At 41.6% G+C, this 18,130-nt stretch overlaps 1 protein-coding gene across 1 annotated transcript; it reads left to right on the top strand.

The window, feature by feature from the left end:
• Positions 1 to 14,390: 14,390 nt before the first annotated feature.
• Positions 14,391 to 15,972, top strand: myf6 (myogenic factor 6). The gene is made up of 3 exons (XM_023413166.2): positions 14,391 to 14,939; positions 15,339 to 15,432; positions 15,558 to 15,972. The coding sequence occupies exons 1-3, from the start codon at positions 14,424 to 14,426 to the stop codon at positions 15,665 to 15,667; spliced, it is 720 nt and encodes a 239-aa protein (XP_023268934.1). The 5' UTR covers positions 14,391 to 14,423; the 3' UTR covers positions 15,668 to 15,972.
• Positions 15,973 to 18,130: the final 2,158 nt, after the last annotated feature.

Raw genomic sequence — 18,130 nt, 5'->3', positions numbered from 1 at the left:
TCAGGCAGGTCAGTCCTGGACACTGGTGTGTCTAAGTGCCAAAGAAAAACAGAGAGGGAAAAAAAGGGGGAATCACTGGTCCAAGATGACTCCATTCCCTCCTATTGTTCATCATCCTGAGCGTCTTCTTTCCATTCGAGAAGCGTGAAGAAATGACTCAAAACTCAAACATTGCCCCCAAAGGAACTCCTCACTCACAAAGAATGTCCAAATGAGCGTGAGGGTCTCAAACATCAGCGCCGCTCTCTTAAAACAATGTCTGAAATTCTCCAAAGGGGGCGAACACGCAGACGAGGCTGGCTTGATTTTCAGCCCGCAGCGGAACTGTGCTGGTGGGAAACTGAAATAATGTCTAATAGCAGTTTAAGGTTACACTTTGTGTTTTAATAATTTGACTGGGAGCCAGAGGGTGGTTTAGTTCTAATGGGCTGGAGCCATGCTCTGTGATGGGCTTGGGTATGGTGATTACCCGGGGGTGGGGGGTGGGTGCTTACAGATAAACCCTGGGCAGCGCAAGGTTTCAGCGCCCCGCTGGCGTAAACTGTGGGTGGCAAGGAGATAAAACACGAGGCAGACTCGGCATTGTTTATGCTGCCTGTTTGTGGTCTGCATCCATGCAGGGGCGGGTGTGCGCAGCCCTTGTGTCTCTGTTATGTAGCAGGGGGATGCTAAAACCTCCTACACGAAGAATGAAGTGGAATAACACAGCTTTTGTTTAGCCAGTTGAGAAATGCAGCTACAAATAAGTGTTTAATGTCTGCTAAAAAGATGTTTAAGCTCATGGGAATTGATTTATTTTTGCCTGAACTTTACAAATGCAGTTGAACGCCACAAGATTAAAATACAATATGTTAAAATTGTGCATTAAAAAGTATGATTTCCTCATAAAAACATGTTGGTTGCGTAAGAAATGCCACCGTCCTGCTCCACCTGGGGAGACGGGACTAAGTATTTTCTACTGGAGGTCCATTGTTAAGTATGGGGGGTCCCAGTCCACCTGTCCCCCATGCCCCGAGCACCCAGGGTCAGCCACCAGAGAGGTGGTCCCGCCTGGCTCCATCCACACCGCGGGCCCACCCTATCAACGCTAAACAGTGTGAAACAACACAATAACCAGCGGCCTGTCCAAATGTCAGCCAGGACGAGGGCTTGCTTTAAAAACCACCACCACACATCCAGTTTATCTCGCTGTGTGGTCTCCACATGAAGGTACGTTGTCCGGTTTTTGTTGTTGTGTTTTTGTTGTGACCTGCATGAAAGCCTCTGATGAACATCTGAATCGCTGCTTGGTGAAAAACCAAGAGAGAAAGCTCCAGGAAAATCCGTTTTTTATTTTTTTTGTGTTGGCGATGCAAAATTAAACTTAACGTGTTGACATTGATGTCTGAGTGTTTTCCTGCCAATGCCCTTTGTACCAATGCTTAGCAAACACTACAGGGGTTATCCAGTCAATGATGCATAATGAGCTACTGCCAGTTGTTATTTACCACAAAGTCAACATCATTAGAAATGGACAGTGTTGGTGCGCATGTAGAGAAGAAACATAAAACCAGAGTTCTTCCTTGATAGAATCATTTTTCAGGCAAACCCTTTTTTTTTTTTTTTTTTGAGACTCCTTAAATTATTATTTTCTTGAAAGAAAAAGAAAAAAATATGTGAGGTATTATTATTTCACCCTGTTTCTGATTTACAATCTCTTTCTTGATTATTGGTTCCCGGACCTTCATTATTCTTTCTTGTTTGAAGAAACTGAAACGAGTCAACTCAGCTGGAAATTGGTTTTAAATTTTCTGATTGCAATGGTAAATGTTTTTTCACTTATTTTGAGGAATGAGGAATTAGGACTCAGTTGCACAGACAAATGACTCGATATGAATGTTATTCTCCCAGTGCAGGAGATTCAGTGTCTCTTTGTTGTCAATGTTCAGTCAGTCATGTTAAAATATAGAAATCTTTATCCGACATTGTACAGTGTGTTTACTCATGTACTTTACTTAAGTATAAACTTGAGTCTACTTAAGTATTTCCATTTTACTTTATACAGGTGCCATTTTTCTGCATTATGTGCACCTTTTCTTTGGATACTTTGAGTATATTTAGCTAATAATACTTTAAATTTTAATTGCAGTTTTGCTACTTTTACTCAAGTAAAGGGCCTGAATACTTTGTCCACCTGTGCAAAACACAGAAGAACTTTTTCTTATCACCAAACGGTCTTTTGGGGCAGAAGGCTAACATGATGTTAAATAAAGTTTAGAGATATCATTTTATTTTACCTTGATGCAATGACTGAATGAATGAAATGAAAGCTGTTATATTTTATTTATACATTTTTAAAATCTATCTACATGCCTTTATATTGAAAATGTTGATACTTATAATGTAGAATAATATGGTGCTTGGGCATCCTTGGAATCACCAGCTCATTTCTGCAGAGGATTAATATCGCGACACTTTGGTGGTATCGTGCAACCCAAACCCTCTCTACTGTTCCACACATAAATCTCACAGAGCGTGACTAACCCGGCGGTAACAGGAGCCGGGGCCGGCGGTCCCCGCGGACCTCAGCCCTGCATGTCAGCGTTTCAGACCGCTCTGCTGTAAGGACCGGCCCCAGAACCTCCCTGGGCCCCCGGAGACCCTGTGAAACCAAACAGTGAGGTCAGCTCTGGGCTCCCATCTCACAGCGAGGATTACACAGAGACACATACACATGCGAAGAGCTCAGACCACTGAGACTGAACTTGGATTAAGTCATTAAGGGTAACCATCCCCTAAAACCTCAGCCAGGGACTTTCTCTGTAAAAAGATATTCTCTTCTCACAGCAATTGACTTTCTGTCTGCGAGCAGAGCTGCCAGGCCTGTCCTGCCCTTTACTTTGGATCGACAGTTAATTTCAGCAGCGGATTACGACTCATTATATTCTTCATTAACCTCTTTTCTCTGGAGAAACATCGTCATTGTCTCAATAAACGCCTTCCTGGTTATAAGACAATGAAATAAAATAGCTGTAAAGTGCAGACGGATGCTTCCCTATCAATAATACGACACCCGTCTGACCATTTCCCTGCATGCACCTGCACTACACACGCACAATGAAACTCAATCTCCAATAACTTCCACAACAGTAACACTAGATTTTTTATTGTATCAAACAGGTGGTGATGACCTTGAGGGCCGGTGAAATGCATGGCACCAGGCATGCTGCAAGACTGCATGTGCATGTGCATGTGCATGTGCATGTGAGTGGCACCTCAGATGGGACAGTTGATCCTCAGCCTCACACTCTTGTTTGTTTACAGTTGGCTCTTTCCTGAGGCATGTGACGACGCACCTCCAGAATAAAATGCTTACCACGCTTGCTGGCACAGGGATGACACACACACACACACACACACACACACACACAAACACACAAACACATGCTTAACTTGGACTTGTGCAGACGCGCAATCATCAATGCTCAATTACCCTCTCCTGTGTTTGGACAGTAATGCTAGTCCACGGGGTTTTTGGGTGTGGAGAGCAACCTGTTGAGAATAATTCACGCGAGTGTCAAAAGTGGGAATCTCAGGATTCTCTTACATTTTGTGGGGCCACACACGTATGGATGGACCCAACCTTCAGCCCATTTGTCAACATTATAGGGATCAATTGTAAATCACATTTCATTTATTGCTTTCAGCCTAGTCAGGACAATCGTAAATTTTGTTACCTCTGAAGGTAAAGTGATACCACTTGTTTGGGGAATCTACATGTAAAATATTTGAGATCCTTATTAAGTTAATTGAATATAAAACCATCATCCCTTACTGATTTCTAAAGCTTTGAGACACTTAAAATGCTAGTTTTGAGCATCTATTTCATCCGTGATTTAACATTCATCTCCCAATAACCCCCCCCCCCCCCCCCCGTTATTTCATGTCTTTGATGAGCGGCGTCTGCCTGTTTTCCCATACTGAGGGATTATTAAGCATTATGAGGCCAGAGATATGATTTCAAAAGCGGATGCAACTCGGTATCAGTTGTCAAAGTTCATTGATAAGAGGAAACGAGCCAAAACCCATTATCGTCTACTGGTTTTTCCACATCAGATAAGCGTGGATTCAAGAGGAGATTTAACTCGCAACAAGGGAACTGTTCTCCCCGACGTAGTGATGATGAATTGTACGTTTGCTGCATTTTTATATACATTATACACATCATATCCAAGAGAAGAGAGATTATCTGGAGGTACAGTTTCACAGCTGTGTCAGTTGCTGTGTTGCTGCTCAGGATGTAGAGCAGGTCGTCCGCTAATAGGAAGATCGGTAGTTCGATTCCTTGCTCCTCCAGTCCACATTTAGAAATGTCTGCGGGCAAGATGCTGAACCCTGAACTGCCCCCATTGATGCACCATTGGTGTGTGAATGTGACTAACATTGTAAAGCGCTTTGAGCTGTCGATAAAACCAGAAAAGCATTTACCATAACAGAATCATTTAAATTAGGGCTCCAACCAAAAATTATTTTCATTATTAATTCATCTTTTAGTTTTTTATCGACTTAAATTTTTTTTCAAAAATGTTCAAGTTACAATGATAGAAAACAGAGGAAAGTAGCAAATCCTCACATCTGAGAAGCTAGAATGAATTTTATATATATATATTTTATTCACCCACCATACAGATTGGATACACGTTGTCATTTTTGTCTGTTTTGTTTAACTAAGCAGAAGACTAAGAGACAAAAAACCAAGACGGTCTGGAACACAATCTCACAATCTTCAACAGTTTGATCAAGTCAAGTGACCACAGCCAAGTTCACAACTCATAAAATAAATAAATAGATAAGGCAGCAACCAAAAAGAAACAAAAACATCAACCACAAAAAAGAGACAGAAAAAAAGGCCCGGAACAGTTCTCAATACAACCAGACGTCCCTGGATCATATTGAGTGACTACACACTCTTCAAAAACATTAAAGAGGGACTTTCAGACATATCAAAAGTTTGGACAAACTGAAGATGTCCCTCAAAGCCCATGTCCAATGATGTTGACTTTGGATGATATGCCTTTGGAAGTCGGTGCATTTTTGAATAAAGTGGATAAACCATCGGTGTTGGGTAACAAAGACTCTCTCCAGAATGGCTGAGCCAGACATGGCTGTGTTCTTTACCCACTGTGGCTTTATGGCTATCATGTTAATGCCTGCATCCAGCCAAAGCTTCTGTGCCCTTAGCTATCTGCTGCTTTCACGATAGACCCCCATATAACCAATTATACAGCGCAGCAGTGCCCCTTCTCTCACTCGTCAACACTCACATTTATCAATATCCTGTTAGTTTCTCTTGGAGCCAGGCACTTTACCCCCCCACCGCAAAAAAAAATCTTCTGTTGTTGTTATTCAAAAGTCTAATATTCATTGTAACAAAACACGCTTTGTTCTAGGCCCAGACACTTAAGGAAAAACTAATATTGGTGGATCGTTGTCATCGAGGTTGCCATGGCTACAGTCACACTTGCTGATGACTGGATTCATTCTGTGTTATCGCTGGCCACGTCCCCCCGGCTCCCAGAGGCAGTGTGATATTAATGATAGCGATGTTCCACCATATCATTTACCGTCTGTGACATCAAAGCAATGCTGCTGCTGCTGCTGCAAAAATAACCCTCAGACTACCTTGATAAAAGAAAATTAATAATAAAACAAAGACACTTCATTGATTTCCTCACTTTTTGTGCAACGAGTCAGATTAGAGAAATGTCTCTCATAATGCTTAGCCTGCCTCATGAGCCACTTGTCAAAAAAGTACATGAATAAGAGCTGGAGTGAGACGCAGAGGGCCAGACAGAGGCCACCGGGGTCAGCGTCTCACCTCACTGGCCAGACACGGGGTCTCCTATCGTCTGCTGCTGGGTCAAGGCCAGTGGCCCCTTCTTAAGTCCCCATCAGTGGCTGCGTCTGGAAGGCAGATAGGGATACACACCAAAACGCATACACCCCTGAACAGCGTAGGGTTAATCCATCACTCTCCTGAATGAGGACAGAATCAATCAGATCACTCTGAACTAAATCACCATCAGCTGTCAGGTGATAAGCCACAGACGGGCCATTCTCAGTGTGTAGGGACGCCGATGAAACGACGGCAAAATAGGGACGTGAACAGCTGGTAAAACCTGCCTGCCCTTTAGGCTTGTTGGTGTTTCTTCCTCTTTTGTCAATACTGAGCACTCAGTTATTATTCCTTGAATCCATTTGCAGGAACAACACTTTAAGCCTGTCTCTCAATACCAGTCCATTTGCAAAGGGCTATTGACATTGCCTGACCAGTGTGCAACTCATCATGCCTCATAATGTAATGCTCTGAGGTCATAGAGAGTTGGCCGGCGAACGGGCAAGTTAGTGAGCTTTTTCCCTCGCTAATTGATGCACTTCAGCCGCTTGGTCTTTGATCTGAATCCCTGCGTCGTCCACCAGAAAGAAGGCAGATGCCATCAGTGTTCCCTCCCCCTTTTTTTTTTGCCTTTGAAACCCAAGCCACCCGTCTAACCCTCAGCTCAGGGCACGAGTGAGAGGAGCCGTCTGTTAGCTTAGCTCGAGAGACAGCTACTCCCCGCTTGGTGTGACCACCGTTGAGTCTACCCTGTGAGTTTGAGGGAGCCAGGCCAAGAAGATTAGCTGTGTTTTCAGTGGGAGATGCTATCATGCAGGCGGTAGGGTCCTGTGATACTGGCTGCTTCTGTCTCGGAGCTCGGTTGGCCCAAGGACGGGAGCATTTGTTTGTGCAAGACTTTATCCTCGACTGGCGCTCTTCCAGCCCTGTGCTGTAATGCTCTAAGGAATTCTAGGTCTTTGCATTTCTGCATACAGGCCTGGAGTTTTGTGACTTCCTATCATGAAAATAACACAACAGGAAAAACTCAACAACACCAACAATTTTACAGTTGTTGTAAACACAGTGTGTGGCACTTTAATTCCTCTAATCCCTCTTGGAGTGTGGTCTCCTGGAATTTTGTGAGATTTTCACGCTTAAAAAATGAAAATGCTCTATGCATGGCACTCCGACAACTCCTGCACAGTGGTTTTCAGCTGTGAAAGAAATGTTCATTTTCAGCTTTTCTGAACCGAACTGACAACCAAGTTCATGTTAATGGCAAGTCCAGTCATATAATCAGTTTTCTGCTCTTAATCCGAGGCAGCAGCTTGAAGAATAAGACTGAGAAGACAGAAATAAATAGTTAGCACAAGACATAATTACTGGCCATACTGATGGCTAAGATGGGTTTGCTTTCCTTTGCTAAAGAAGATTACATTTTGGAAATGCTATTAATAGCATGTTCTGGTATGACATGTGAAATTATTTCTGGCTAGTAATGAAACTTGCTAATAAGCGGTGCGACAGAGAGAAGGAATTTCTGCTCATTGTAACCACCACCTGTTGCAGTCTGACCTTCCACGGCACATGAGATGCCTTTTTATTGTTTCACTTTTCTGGAATGAATGGCTCCACTTCCTGCTATGACTTTTTGGGAAGCTCATTAATACACTCTTCTCATAAGACAGGGCACTTAAAAAAAACAAAATTGAAGTTTAAATTTATTATGACCGAGTGATAAGTCAGCTTTACTGTACATAAATCCTTTTACAGTGTGGAAAACTAAATTCTTCCTCACATTACTTTTCAGATGGTTTCAGAAATGATCCATCCAGCTTTTATTTTCTTTTTTGGATCAATCTCTGATGAAAGTCTGATGCAATATTTACCATTCGTGTCCCAACATCTTTTCTCATAACTTCATTGAGATATGAGCTCGTTTTTTTCCACTCATTCACCGGACCCCTCTTTGCAGCAGAGTCAGTAGACCGGTGATCCTGGAGGTCAAAAGGTCATGATCCCAGGTGAGGCATTGTCATCGGGCCTGTGACCATAGCACTTAACCCCTGATTGGCTAATTCATATCCCAGGTGTGGAGCTGGGTTATATACGGTGTGTCCGTCACGGTGCTCAGGGTTTTTCCTCTCAAACGGCCCAATGAGTGTGCAGCCTGTCTGAGGCAGGAGGTCCAGTTAAACCGGGGGTGGGGGGTGTTTGATGGGGGAGGAGAGCCAAAAAAGAAAAAAAGGTCCTGCAGTTCATGTTCATTATCAGCTCTGTTTGTGACCCCAGTGTCAGCACTAGTCCTAACAGGATCAGTCTTCCAACACCTGCTAGAAGGAGAAAAATTGCATGGACATGACCTGTGTGAACAGGCTCCTATATGAACTGTAAGAGGACCTGATAGGCATGGTGGTCTTGGGTCTGATGAGTTCAAGAAAGTCAGGATTCAAGAACAGCGGCAAAAGATAAACTGATGTAACTCTAATTTTATTTCCAGCGTTCAGTAGCACCATAGCAGCATGTGATTATATCCTTGGTTTAAATGAGGAACTGGCCACTGATATTATGAATCTTATTTGGTGAATGTGATTAATAATTACACATACTTCACCAGGTTGCAGGAAAATTTGTGCTGAATCTTTCCATGATAATTTTTTTTAAGACATGCATATCAAATAAATATAAAATATTGTAAGTGATGTTTATCGTGTTCTTGGAAACCATTAATCCTCAAAGAAACTTACTGAATGAATCGGTTCCTTCTTTACAAAAATTACGATCACTATAGTAAGAATATATCTGCAGCACTTCGGCGTTTTCATTATCTCTTTTTCACTTTCACTCCCTTGGCACATGATCAATTATTCACCCAAGGAAAAATGTTTGAATCTCTGAGTGCCACTGGAGGAGATACTGACTGTCCCTGCTGGGATCCCGTCCTACTTTATAGTCTAGAATACTGAGACGCTTCCAAAGTGCAGAACTCCATTTTTAGACTTTCATTCCCCACTGAATTGTGGCTTGAATCAGGGATGCAGAGAGAATTTGCCCAACTGCTTATTTTCTATATGGTGTTTAACACCTTAAATTCTGACATATTTGCTGTTTAAACTCATATGCAGCATTGTAATAAGAAATGTAAGGGATGTAGGGCTGTATATAGAATAAATATAAAACATAAATTCATTTAATTCTATTTAATTGAATAGTAAGTTAGTGACTAAGTTAGTTAATAAGCTTCACATTTTTGTAAGTAAGTGCTTAGCTTAGCATGTAGACAGGAATCAGCAGGAAACAGCTAGCTTGGCTCTGTCCAAAGCTAAATATGCTAACAGCAGCTTTGCAGAGCTTAGCAGAGTATGAATATGAATTTAATGGGCCAGTATAGCTGTTGTCCACAGTCTCCAGCTAGCATAAGCTAACCACCTGCTAGCTTGAGCCTTATATTTAAGGCACAGACGTTGGAAGGAGTTACAGTGCCTAGCTAAGAGATCGTCCAGCACATGAAGCGCCTCGAAATGCAACTTGTCCTTTTTATACTTTTGGTCAGATTAAACAAACAAGATATAATTGCACTAATTAGTGAGTATTAGAGCTGCTGGTTGTTAAATTTTGTTACCGTCAGACAGGGCTAGGCTAGTTTTCCTGTTTCCACTCTTTGTGCTAAGCTATGCTAAACGTCTCCTGGATGTAGCTACATAAATTGCTATAATATGACTTTTTTATTTTTTAACACAATCCAAAAAGGCAATTTTGTCATACTGAGCTTTTATATAAGATTGTTGTATCTTATACATATACACTCAGATTTTGCCATATATCCGTTGTTTAGATGCAGAGTTCAGACTGCAGAGCTGTTTGACTCCGAGCCTCTTTGGATTCCAGACAGATTTACTCTTCCCGCAGTCCGTCCTGACTCCGCCCTCTCCTTCCCTGAGAGGCCAAGTCCTGTAGTTTGAGTTTCTACCCAGGCTATCCCATGATTCTCCCTGACAGCTGAAGCGTCAACCCCTTGACACAGACGGGAATTTATAGTCAGGACGCACAGTAGCTCTGGGGAGAGAATACACGCTCTGGGGCGCAGCGGGGACACGACTCCATCCGTCTCGAAAATGTGTACGTTTCATTGCAGCTCAGTGAACGAGGCCAATTATAGTTTGAAGTCGGGGCTTAATTTCATATTCTGCTATAAGTCATTTGAAGCATCATCATTTTTCATTCATCACCATTTGTCACTTTTCCTTTGCACTGTGACTAATTTGTTTGCATGGAAATGATGAAGAGGCAGTGACGGGGAATGCAGCACTAGTTTTGTTTTTGTTTTATGGTTACTATGGGATGCAGAATCTGTCTTTCCTGATAAACGGTACACCGAAACCAACACCTTTCACTCCGGAGAACCACATTCACACACACACACACACACACACACACACACACACACACACACACACACATACACACACACTTCCTCCGCTATATTGTACATATAATTTCTGCTGCATGACAAGCTCATAAACAGAAATCCAGTAGTGAAAGCTATATTGCTTCCCATAAGAATAAATCACCTCTGAATAAAAAAACAAAAACAAAACAAATGACATCTGACAACAGACTTCAAATATTTTACTAGAGTATATTCATCATTTTTATAAGGTTTCTATGGGTATGATTAATTATACATTATTAATGCTGAATTAATGAGGGTCTCTGGAGTAACTACAGTATCAGCCTCTTTCTGAAAATAGAATATACATCCTTAATCTGCAGGATTAGCAGTGGGGAAATACTTTTTGGACATGAACATATTGCCTACATAACACTAATCAGGGTCAAATGATAATTGTAGAGCACTATCTGACATTTCCATACCAATATGCGTAATTTGCTGGTCTTTATAATTATTTCACATAACATAGTACTTAATTTTCATCAGCAGAAATTCCAAGCAGAAACAGAAATACAATAGGCCACATTTTGATGTAGCAGATAAAGCACGGGTGTAATTAATAACAGTCAAGCATCAGCAGAGCTGGGGCGTACAAAGTGAAGGACACTGGAGACTGGGGTTTTATTACACATGCAGTTAGGTTTACGCTACTAAAACACATGGGATACGCTTTGGGGGAAATGTGGTGGTTTGGCCAAATACTGTAAAAATTCACATCCTCTCTCATACTTAAAGTCAGTGTGTTGACTTTTTTTTACAATATAACTGAGACATCAAACCTCCCCCTATCTTTACCAAAAACTTTAATAATGATTTAGCTGCTTTAAGCTGATTATTGTAGGAAAAGGAATTAAAACATCAGTGAATGTTTTTGCAAATATGTTCAATGTGAGACTTTAATAAGAAAATCCTGGAGGCTCTCTGTTTCTTTGGTGCATGCTGCCTCACTGGCATTTAATGGCACACACCTGTTACACCTGTGCTTTACCTGCTGTAAAAAAGTCTAATGGTTTCATTAAAAAAAAGATCCATATTGAGAGTACTGTTTGACTGACATGAATGTCAGTAATAAAAAAAAAAAAAAGTAGCTGCACAGGTGGAACTAATAACATTAAAGGAGGTATTTGTAAGTTATGCTATTGCTACATAGCCATAGTTAGCATTAACAGCTGTTTAGTTGCCAGTCATGCTAAGAGCTTCGGCCATCATAGTGTCTACAAGACAAGATGTTATAATACGTCCTCTGAGCAGCGCTACTTCTTCAGGGCAGCCTGGACGCTGCAGTGCCTCAGTATCTGAAAGTGACGAGTCACTCTTAACCCAGCTAGAGTTGGCTGGTTAGCATGCTAACTTCAGTAGCTAGAAGAAAATAAGTGATAGTATTAGAAGCTAAACAAGCTGGAGACGGCTGTTGGCAAGTCAAAGAATGAAGTATGATGCTGAACTCGTAAAGTTTCTTCTACACTGGTGAGTAAACAGCTGTTACTGCTAATGTTAGCTTTGTAGCGATAGCAAAAGCCTCACATACAGCTCCCCGTGTAGCTCCAGTGTGCTCTTGAATGGGTTGACATAAGCGGAAGGCGGACATCGTTAGTGATATTAGCTCCACCTGTGTTCAACAAGACAACATGTCCACTGTAAAACAAAGTCTACATAATCGAGTTGTGAAAAATAACCAACAATGAATGTGAATTAATTATATGTCACACAATATCTGACTTGGAGTCTTCTCGTTTATTTCAAGACTGTTAAAAATAGGAGCTTGAAATGAAAAGTTTTTTCCGCTCGGCTGCTTTTAAAAAGTCTATATACAAAATGATGTGAATGCGGCATAACTGACAATTTACAGTCACGTATATGTAAATGAGATACTGTGTTGACTTGTAGTAGCTCAGACACCCTGACAAATGATGAAAAGCACCCGTGACTCTCAGCCTTCCATAACAATGTAACAGTAGCCGGGGGTGGGGAGGGACATCCATAGGGTAAAAAGTAAAACCCCACTGATTGTGCAAAAGCATGCCGTAGTGCACACCGCTCATAGCTTAAGCTTGTGAGTGTGTCTCTCCTCCTCGACTTCCCTATAAATTTCACTGATTCATTAGTCGCTCTTTTGTATTTCCACCAGCGAATAAACTCGACAGACATCAGGTTTTGAAAAGACGGCGTGTTTGCCTTCCTGTGTCTGAAGCTCGCTTCATTTCATAACACAAGGTCGTGCGGCCATACAAAGATAGGAATCCCTCACATTCCCGCCTGTGAAGTTTCCAGTTGTGGACCTTTCAGGTTGCTGCAAAAATGCCACAGGCTATATATCACCTCCTCGCAGGCTTTTATCCTTTTCTTTTCTTTTTTTTTTTTTTATGAATCTGAGCTGAATGAGCCTCGTTTCTATTTATACCATCCTATACATGTGTTTCTCAAAGCTGTTTTGACTCTGCACATTCCAATCTATTTATGTTGGGATTTTCTACAAGTTACAATTGGCCATACCGTTCCCACCGGCTAAAACAGGCGCACAACACATCTGAACTTTTGAAAGATATTATAATCTCAATGGACATAACTGTTGACACTAAGTTTAATTAAAATGCCCTGCCTGCTCATTGACCAGCATGTGTGGAGGAACTTTTTCTGTGATAGGAAGTTGTTCCTCTGCAACTGTTAACAGAGGGTTAGCATTGTTCACATTAGTGGGAGACACTGATTCTGAAAACGCCTCATTTAGCATTTATAAGCAGTATATAAACATTTAATAAAAGTTTTTTTTATTTGTTTTATGTTGTGGCAAGTGTTGAGGTGTAAGTATTTATTAATTTATTTGTCAGGAACAAAAACTCCTGTGGGCACCTATTAGTGGAGGCTGGTGCTGAAACACAGTTGTAATATGATATGTCCTCATAGGAGAAGTTATTATTGTTAATGAATGCATGTCCTTTTATGTGCTTACAACTACAATACAGTGTGTTATAGACCATTTATTACATGTTAATATTGTACTTATAAAGGCTAAATGGGGTTTTTTTAAGTGTTCCCACCTTGGGAGGATGGTGGCAGAAAGATTTTATGTCAAAACCGATGTATATAAAACCAAAAGTTGTGAGAAATACATGACTTACTTTGTCTAACTAAGTTTTAATCAGACATTTACCAGAGTAAATATATTTATGAATAACTAATTGACATTGATAACTGCAGATCTGATGGTTTATTAGAAAGTGAGGAGGCCACAAACATTGATTAATGACTTGATAACATTTATACAGGCAGAGGCACTGGCTTATCAAGAGAGGAACCCTTAGTTGTTGACTTTAAAACATGAAATTAGGTTTGTTCGAAGACACTGAAATACTCCAAAGACTCTATGAAATGGATACTTGCATTGTCAGAAGCCGGAGTGTTGCAAGGTCACTGAGTCACTGTGTTGTATCAGATGGCTTTTATATTGAGTTTCTGTTTTGTTTTTGCGTGAAGCATGTTTCACTTTCTTTTCTTTTCTTTTCTTTACGATCCGTGTTATTTGTTTTGCAACAATGATTGTTTTGTCCCTGCAGTTTCAATGTCAGCCCCTCAGAAGTCTGTCAGTCCGTTTCAGCGGTGGTCGAAAGGTTTGTTCTTTCAAATGACATAATATGATGATATTAAAAGCAGTGATCAATTATTGAACTGTTAATGAAGCCACTAGTTACGAGTATAAGTCATAAACTCCTTATAAAGTATGTCTTTTCAGAATGTACTTCTACATAGTCAGTTTCACTCTGTTAACTGTGAAACAACAGTGTTATGTCTTTCACTTTCTCAGTGGCAGCTCAGGCAAATATGACTGTGTAGCCATTTTGTCCGGATGCAGATATTTAAAGCACCTGTCATGAAACCTGAGGTGACATTTCGATGCCTTGTGGAGGCCTTAATGTATATTTATTTCCTACACAAAGTCAGTAGGTAGTAAAGACCCATTGAAGAAAAAAAAAAAAAAGATGCTTGATGCAGTGTGACAGCCAAACTGTTGGATAGAGTTTCACATTCTATATATAAGCCTGGTGACTTGTGTCCCTGCTGCTCTATTTAAATGCCACAGTCCCGCTGTCAAAACAGAGAGAGGGGCGCAACAATATGATGGACCTTTTTGAGACCAACACTTATCTTTTCAGTGATTTACGCTACTTGGAGGAAGGGGATCATGGACCACTACAACACTTGGACATGGCGGGGGTGTCCCCTCTGTACAACGGCAACGACAGCCCGCTGTCTCCGGGCCAGGATAACGTTCCGTCCGAGACCGGCGGGGAGAGCAGCGGGGAGGAGCACGTCCTCGCGCCGCCGGGACTCCGCGCGCACTGCGAGGGCCAGTGCCTCATGTGGGCCTGCAAGATCTGCAAGAGAAAGTCGGCGCCCACCGACAGACGCAAGGCCGCCACGCTCAGGGAGAGGAGGAGGCTCAAGAAGATCAACGAGGCCTTCGACGCGCTGAAGAGGAAGACCGTGGCCAACCCAAACCAGAGGCTACCCAAGGTGGAGATTTTACGCAGCGCCATCAGCTACATTGAGAGATTACAGGACCTGCTGCAAACGCTGGACGAGCAGGAGAAAAGCCAAAACGGATCATCCCATAACTCTAAAGAACTCAGTGTAAGCTAATACTGGATCCAACCCTCATAGCATTCCCATAATGTTCCTCAGGAGTCTGTGATATTCAGATGGCTTTATAAGGACATCATGATGGCTTAATTATGTATTCGTATTCCTATGATGCCTATTATGACGTTATGATGTGTTTACTGCATGTTTATCTCTGTGTCACAATGATATTTTAATATCAGCTGGGTATGACAGCAGCATATTCAGTAATGAGATCACTAATGTCCCTTCCTAACAAATACAGGTGTTAGTCTATTAATATTTCCCATTTTTTATTCACATTGTTCATCTTATGATTGATTTTCCTGCAACAATTTTTCTTATTTTAAAAATGATGTGAATCCATTAGACTTGATGTTAAACACGAACATGTATGTTGTGTCCCTACAGGTGGCCAGTCATGAGTACCACTGGAAGAAGTCGTCTGAGCCCTGGCCGACCTCTGCTGACCATTCCAATGCAGCAATGATAGACCAGAGAGAAGGTAGAAATTTACTTCAAAAACTTCATTGCCAAAACTTCAAAACTCACGATGGAAAGAAAATACAATGTAAAAGTGGAATTAAGCGTCACTTTCTTTTTTGTTGTTGTTGTTGTTGTTGTTTTTAGGAACCAGTGAGTCCTCCGCATCCTCCAGCCTCCTGCGTCTGTCCTCCATCGTGGACAGCATCACCAGCGACGAGAAGATCAGCTTCAGCGGGGACGTGTCAGAGAACTGAGACGTCGGCGAAGGCCTTTAAGCCGACAGCGTATTTAGGATTTTCAAAATTTCCATTGTTTATCTCTAAATTATTTCCACGATAGTCAGCCGTCCTGGCTTCTGTTTTGTCGTGTGGCCTTCATTTGTGCAGCAGGAGCAGCAAATATGTACATATTTTATAATAATGTCAAGTTTAGATTTATATATTTTGTATTCAAAGGCAGATGAGCTCTTTAAAAAAAACAAAAAACACCTGAAATTGTATTTAATTATTTGTACATAACTGGCCGTGAAAATAAAATGCTACTTTTGCAATATAGTAAACTGCTATGTTCCTCATTCTTCAAGGTAATTTTTCCTCCACTTCGCTGTGGTTTGACAAAAGGAGGCAATGCGAGCATCAGTGGGTTACATTAACACCGGTTCAAGCTCCACCAGGTCCCCCCAGCATTCACGGCTATTAGAAGTCCATAAAATCTGTCTAAACCGCCCTGGAGCAGTTTGCTGCCGGGCTGCTTCTCTTTGTTCCAACTGGCATCCAGCGGGCCTGATCCCACAACAGTAACTCGAGTCCCCCCTGCAAACACAGCGTGCCCCCCGCTCCGCTCCGCTCTCCTCTCCTATCAGATGTTTGGGAGACATGGAAACTTGGGCTCGCAGGCATGAGTGCAAAGCCCGGCGGGATAATGAAGCTATCCGAGCCATTAGGTCTCAATTCATCATCACCTGCTTCGTCATCACGCGGCAAAGCGTTTACATGCGAGCTATTAAAATGTGTGACATGATGCTGCAACGGCGTGGAAATCCTATTGAGTCTCGTTGTTGAGTATTGACATGAGGGGAGGGGGGTGTTTGTTGATGATGTTGGGGTGAACTGGACTCTCTCACATCTCATCTCAGCCCTGGTTGACCTCTGGGACTCGTCGTTCAGACCTGCAGACGCACACACACACACACACACACACACGTGTTCCTTTGGGTTTATCAGAAAGCCAAAGATCTCAGTGTAACATCCAGCACCAGGACAACAAAGAACATTTACTCAAGAACAAATCTGAGGCATTTTCCTGCTTCAGATGCTTCAAAGTACTTTTTCCTACCTTCTACTTTTCTCCAAAACCTTTTCTACCTCAGCAGAAAGAACCAGTGTGGAGTTCAAACCACGCTTAAACCTGAGTTTATCTTCTTTTTGGTGTTTTTTTGTGTCTAAAAAGTGCAATAAGTGAGCGGGTAATGATGTGAATAATGTTTTTTTGAAACCACATGTGACACTTACTCATTTCCTGGATCTTTCAACTGTTTTTATTATGTCATCTTTATTGGCTGTTGTGTTGGTCCCAGTCTCAGGTGCATCACTCATGGCCGGTCTTTTATTTATGACTTGATTGACCTGATGACATTCACTGCTTTGTTTGTTTTTCAATTTTAGTGGCGGTACAGGGTGTGTGTAGCTGTGGTAACGTCCCTCTGAAATATTGTGCGTTAATGTTACTGCGGCAGTGTGTCTTTCATATATTGTCGGCTGTCACTTGTCTGACTTGTGTCTCTTTTCTTATTTGTGACTGTGCATGGGCGACCAAACTCCTTTTTCTGTTGGAGGCTGATAACGTTTTTCCATCTTTCCGTTGCATTTTAAGAAGGAAATATTGAAATATTTCTACTCAACCACGTGTGTTTGATGGTCACAGGTTCTGATTCAGATAAAACACATAATTACACTACAACAGTATATAAAGCAGTTAAAGTCAGCTGTGATTGGACCAACATTAAAATGCTGCTTAAACAATGTGAGGCAATATTAATAAAATTACAAAGACTATACACTTCAGATCCTGAAATACATTTTACTGAAAATACTTATGTACTTTTAAGCAAAAAGAAAAAATTCAATGCAGGACTTTTAACAGCGTACTTGAACTTTATGTGAGTGGAGGTTATGAATACCTCCTCCATATCGGAGCTGAATTAAAACCTGAGAAACACACAGTAATATTTGGAAAAGCTCTTTTCAACAGAGCAGTTCGTTTCTTTTACTGAATATCCTGTTTTGTGTTGAAACCACACAGAAACATGATCGCTCCCAACAGTAATGTGATTTTAATGGGCTCTCTCTCTGTCTCTCTCTCTCTCTCTCTCTCTCTCTCTCTCTCTCTCTCTCTCTCTCTCTCTCTCTCTCTCACTCACTCACTCACTATGATGGCAGTGTGACTCCATTTGCAGCTCCACTGTGTAACTTCCAATTTCATACCTTTTTTTTTTTTGGGGGTAATTATTGCATATCACCGGAACTGTAAACCTCACATCAACATCAACATCAACATCAACGATCGCACTTTGTCTCAGAAAAACACCTGTTTGGTTGATTTCTGCTGATTCCTGTCTGACATGTAAAGATGTTCTTGTGAGTAAAGCTGTATTTGCTGCTGTACCGTCTTACCTTTTTATATTTCCTCCATCATGCTTCATGCATGAACCCCACCCA

The sequence above is a fragment of the Seriola lalandi genome, unplaced genomic scaffold (genome assembly GCF_002814215.2).
Source record: "Seriola lalandi dorsalis isolate HSWRI2012SDOR001 ecotype SW California unplaced genomic scaffold, Sedor1 jcf7180002054504, whole genome shotgun sequence".
Taxonomy (NCBI): domain Eukaryota; kingdom Metazoa; phylum Chordata; class Actinopteri; order Carangiformes; family Carangidae; genus Seriola; species Seriola lalandi.
This window is presented reverse-complemented; position numbering and strand designations above follow the sequence as displayed.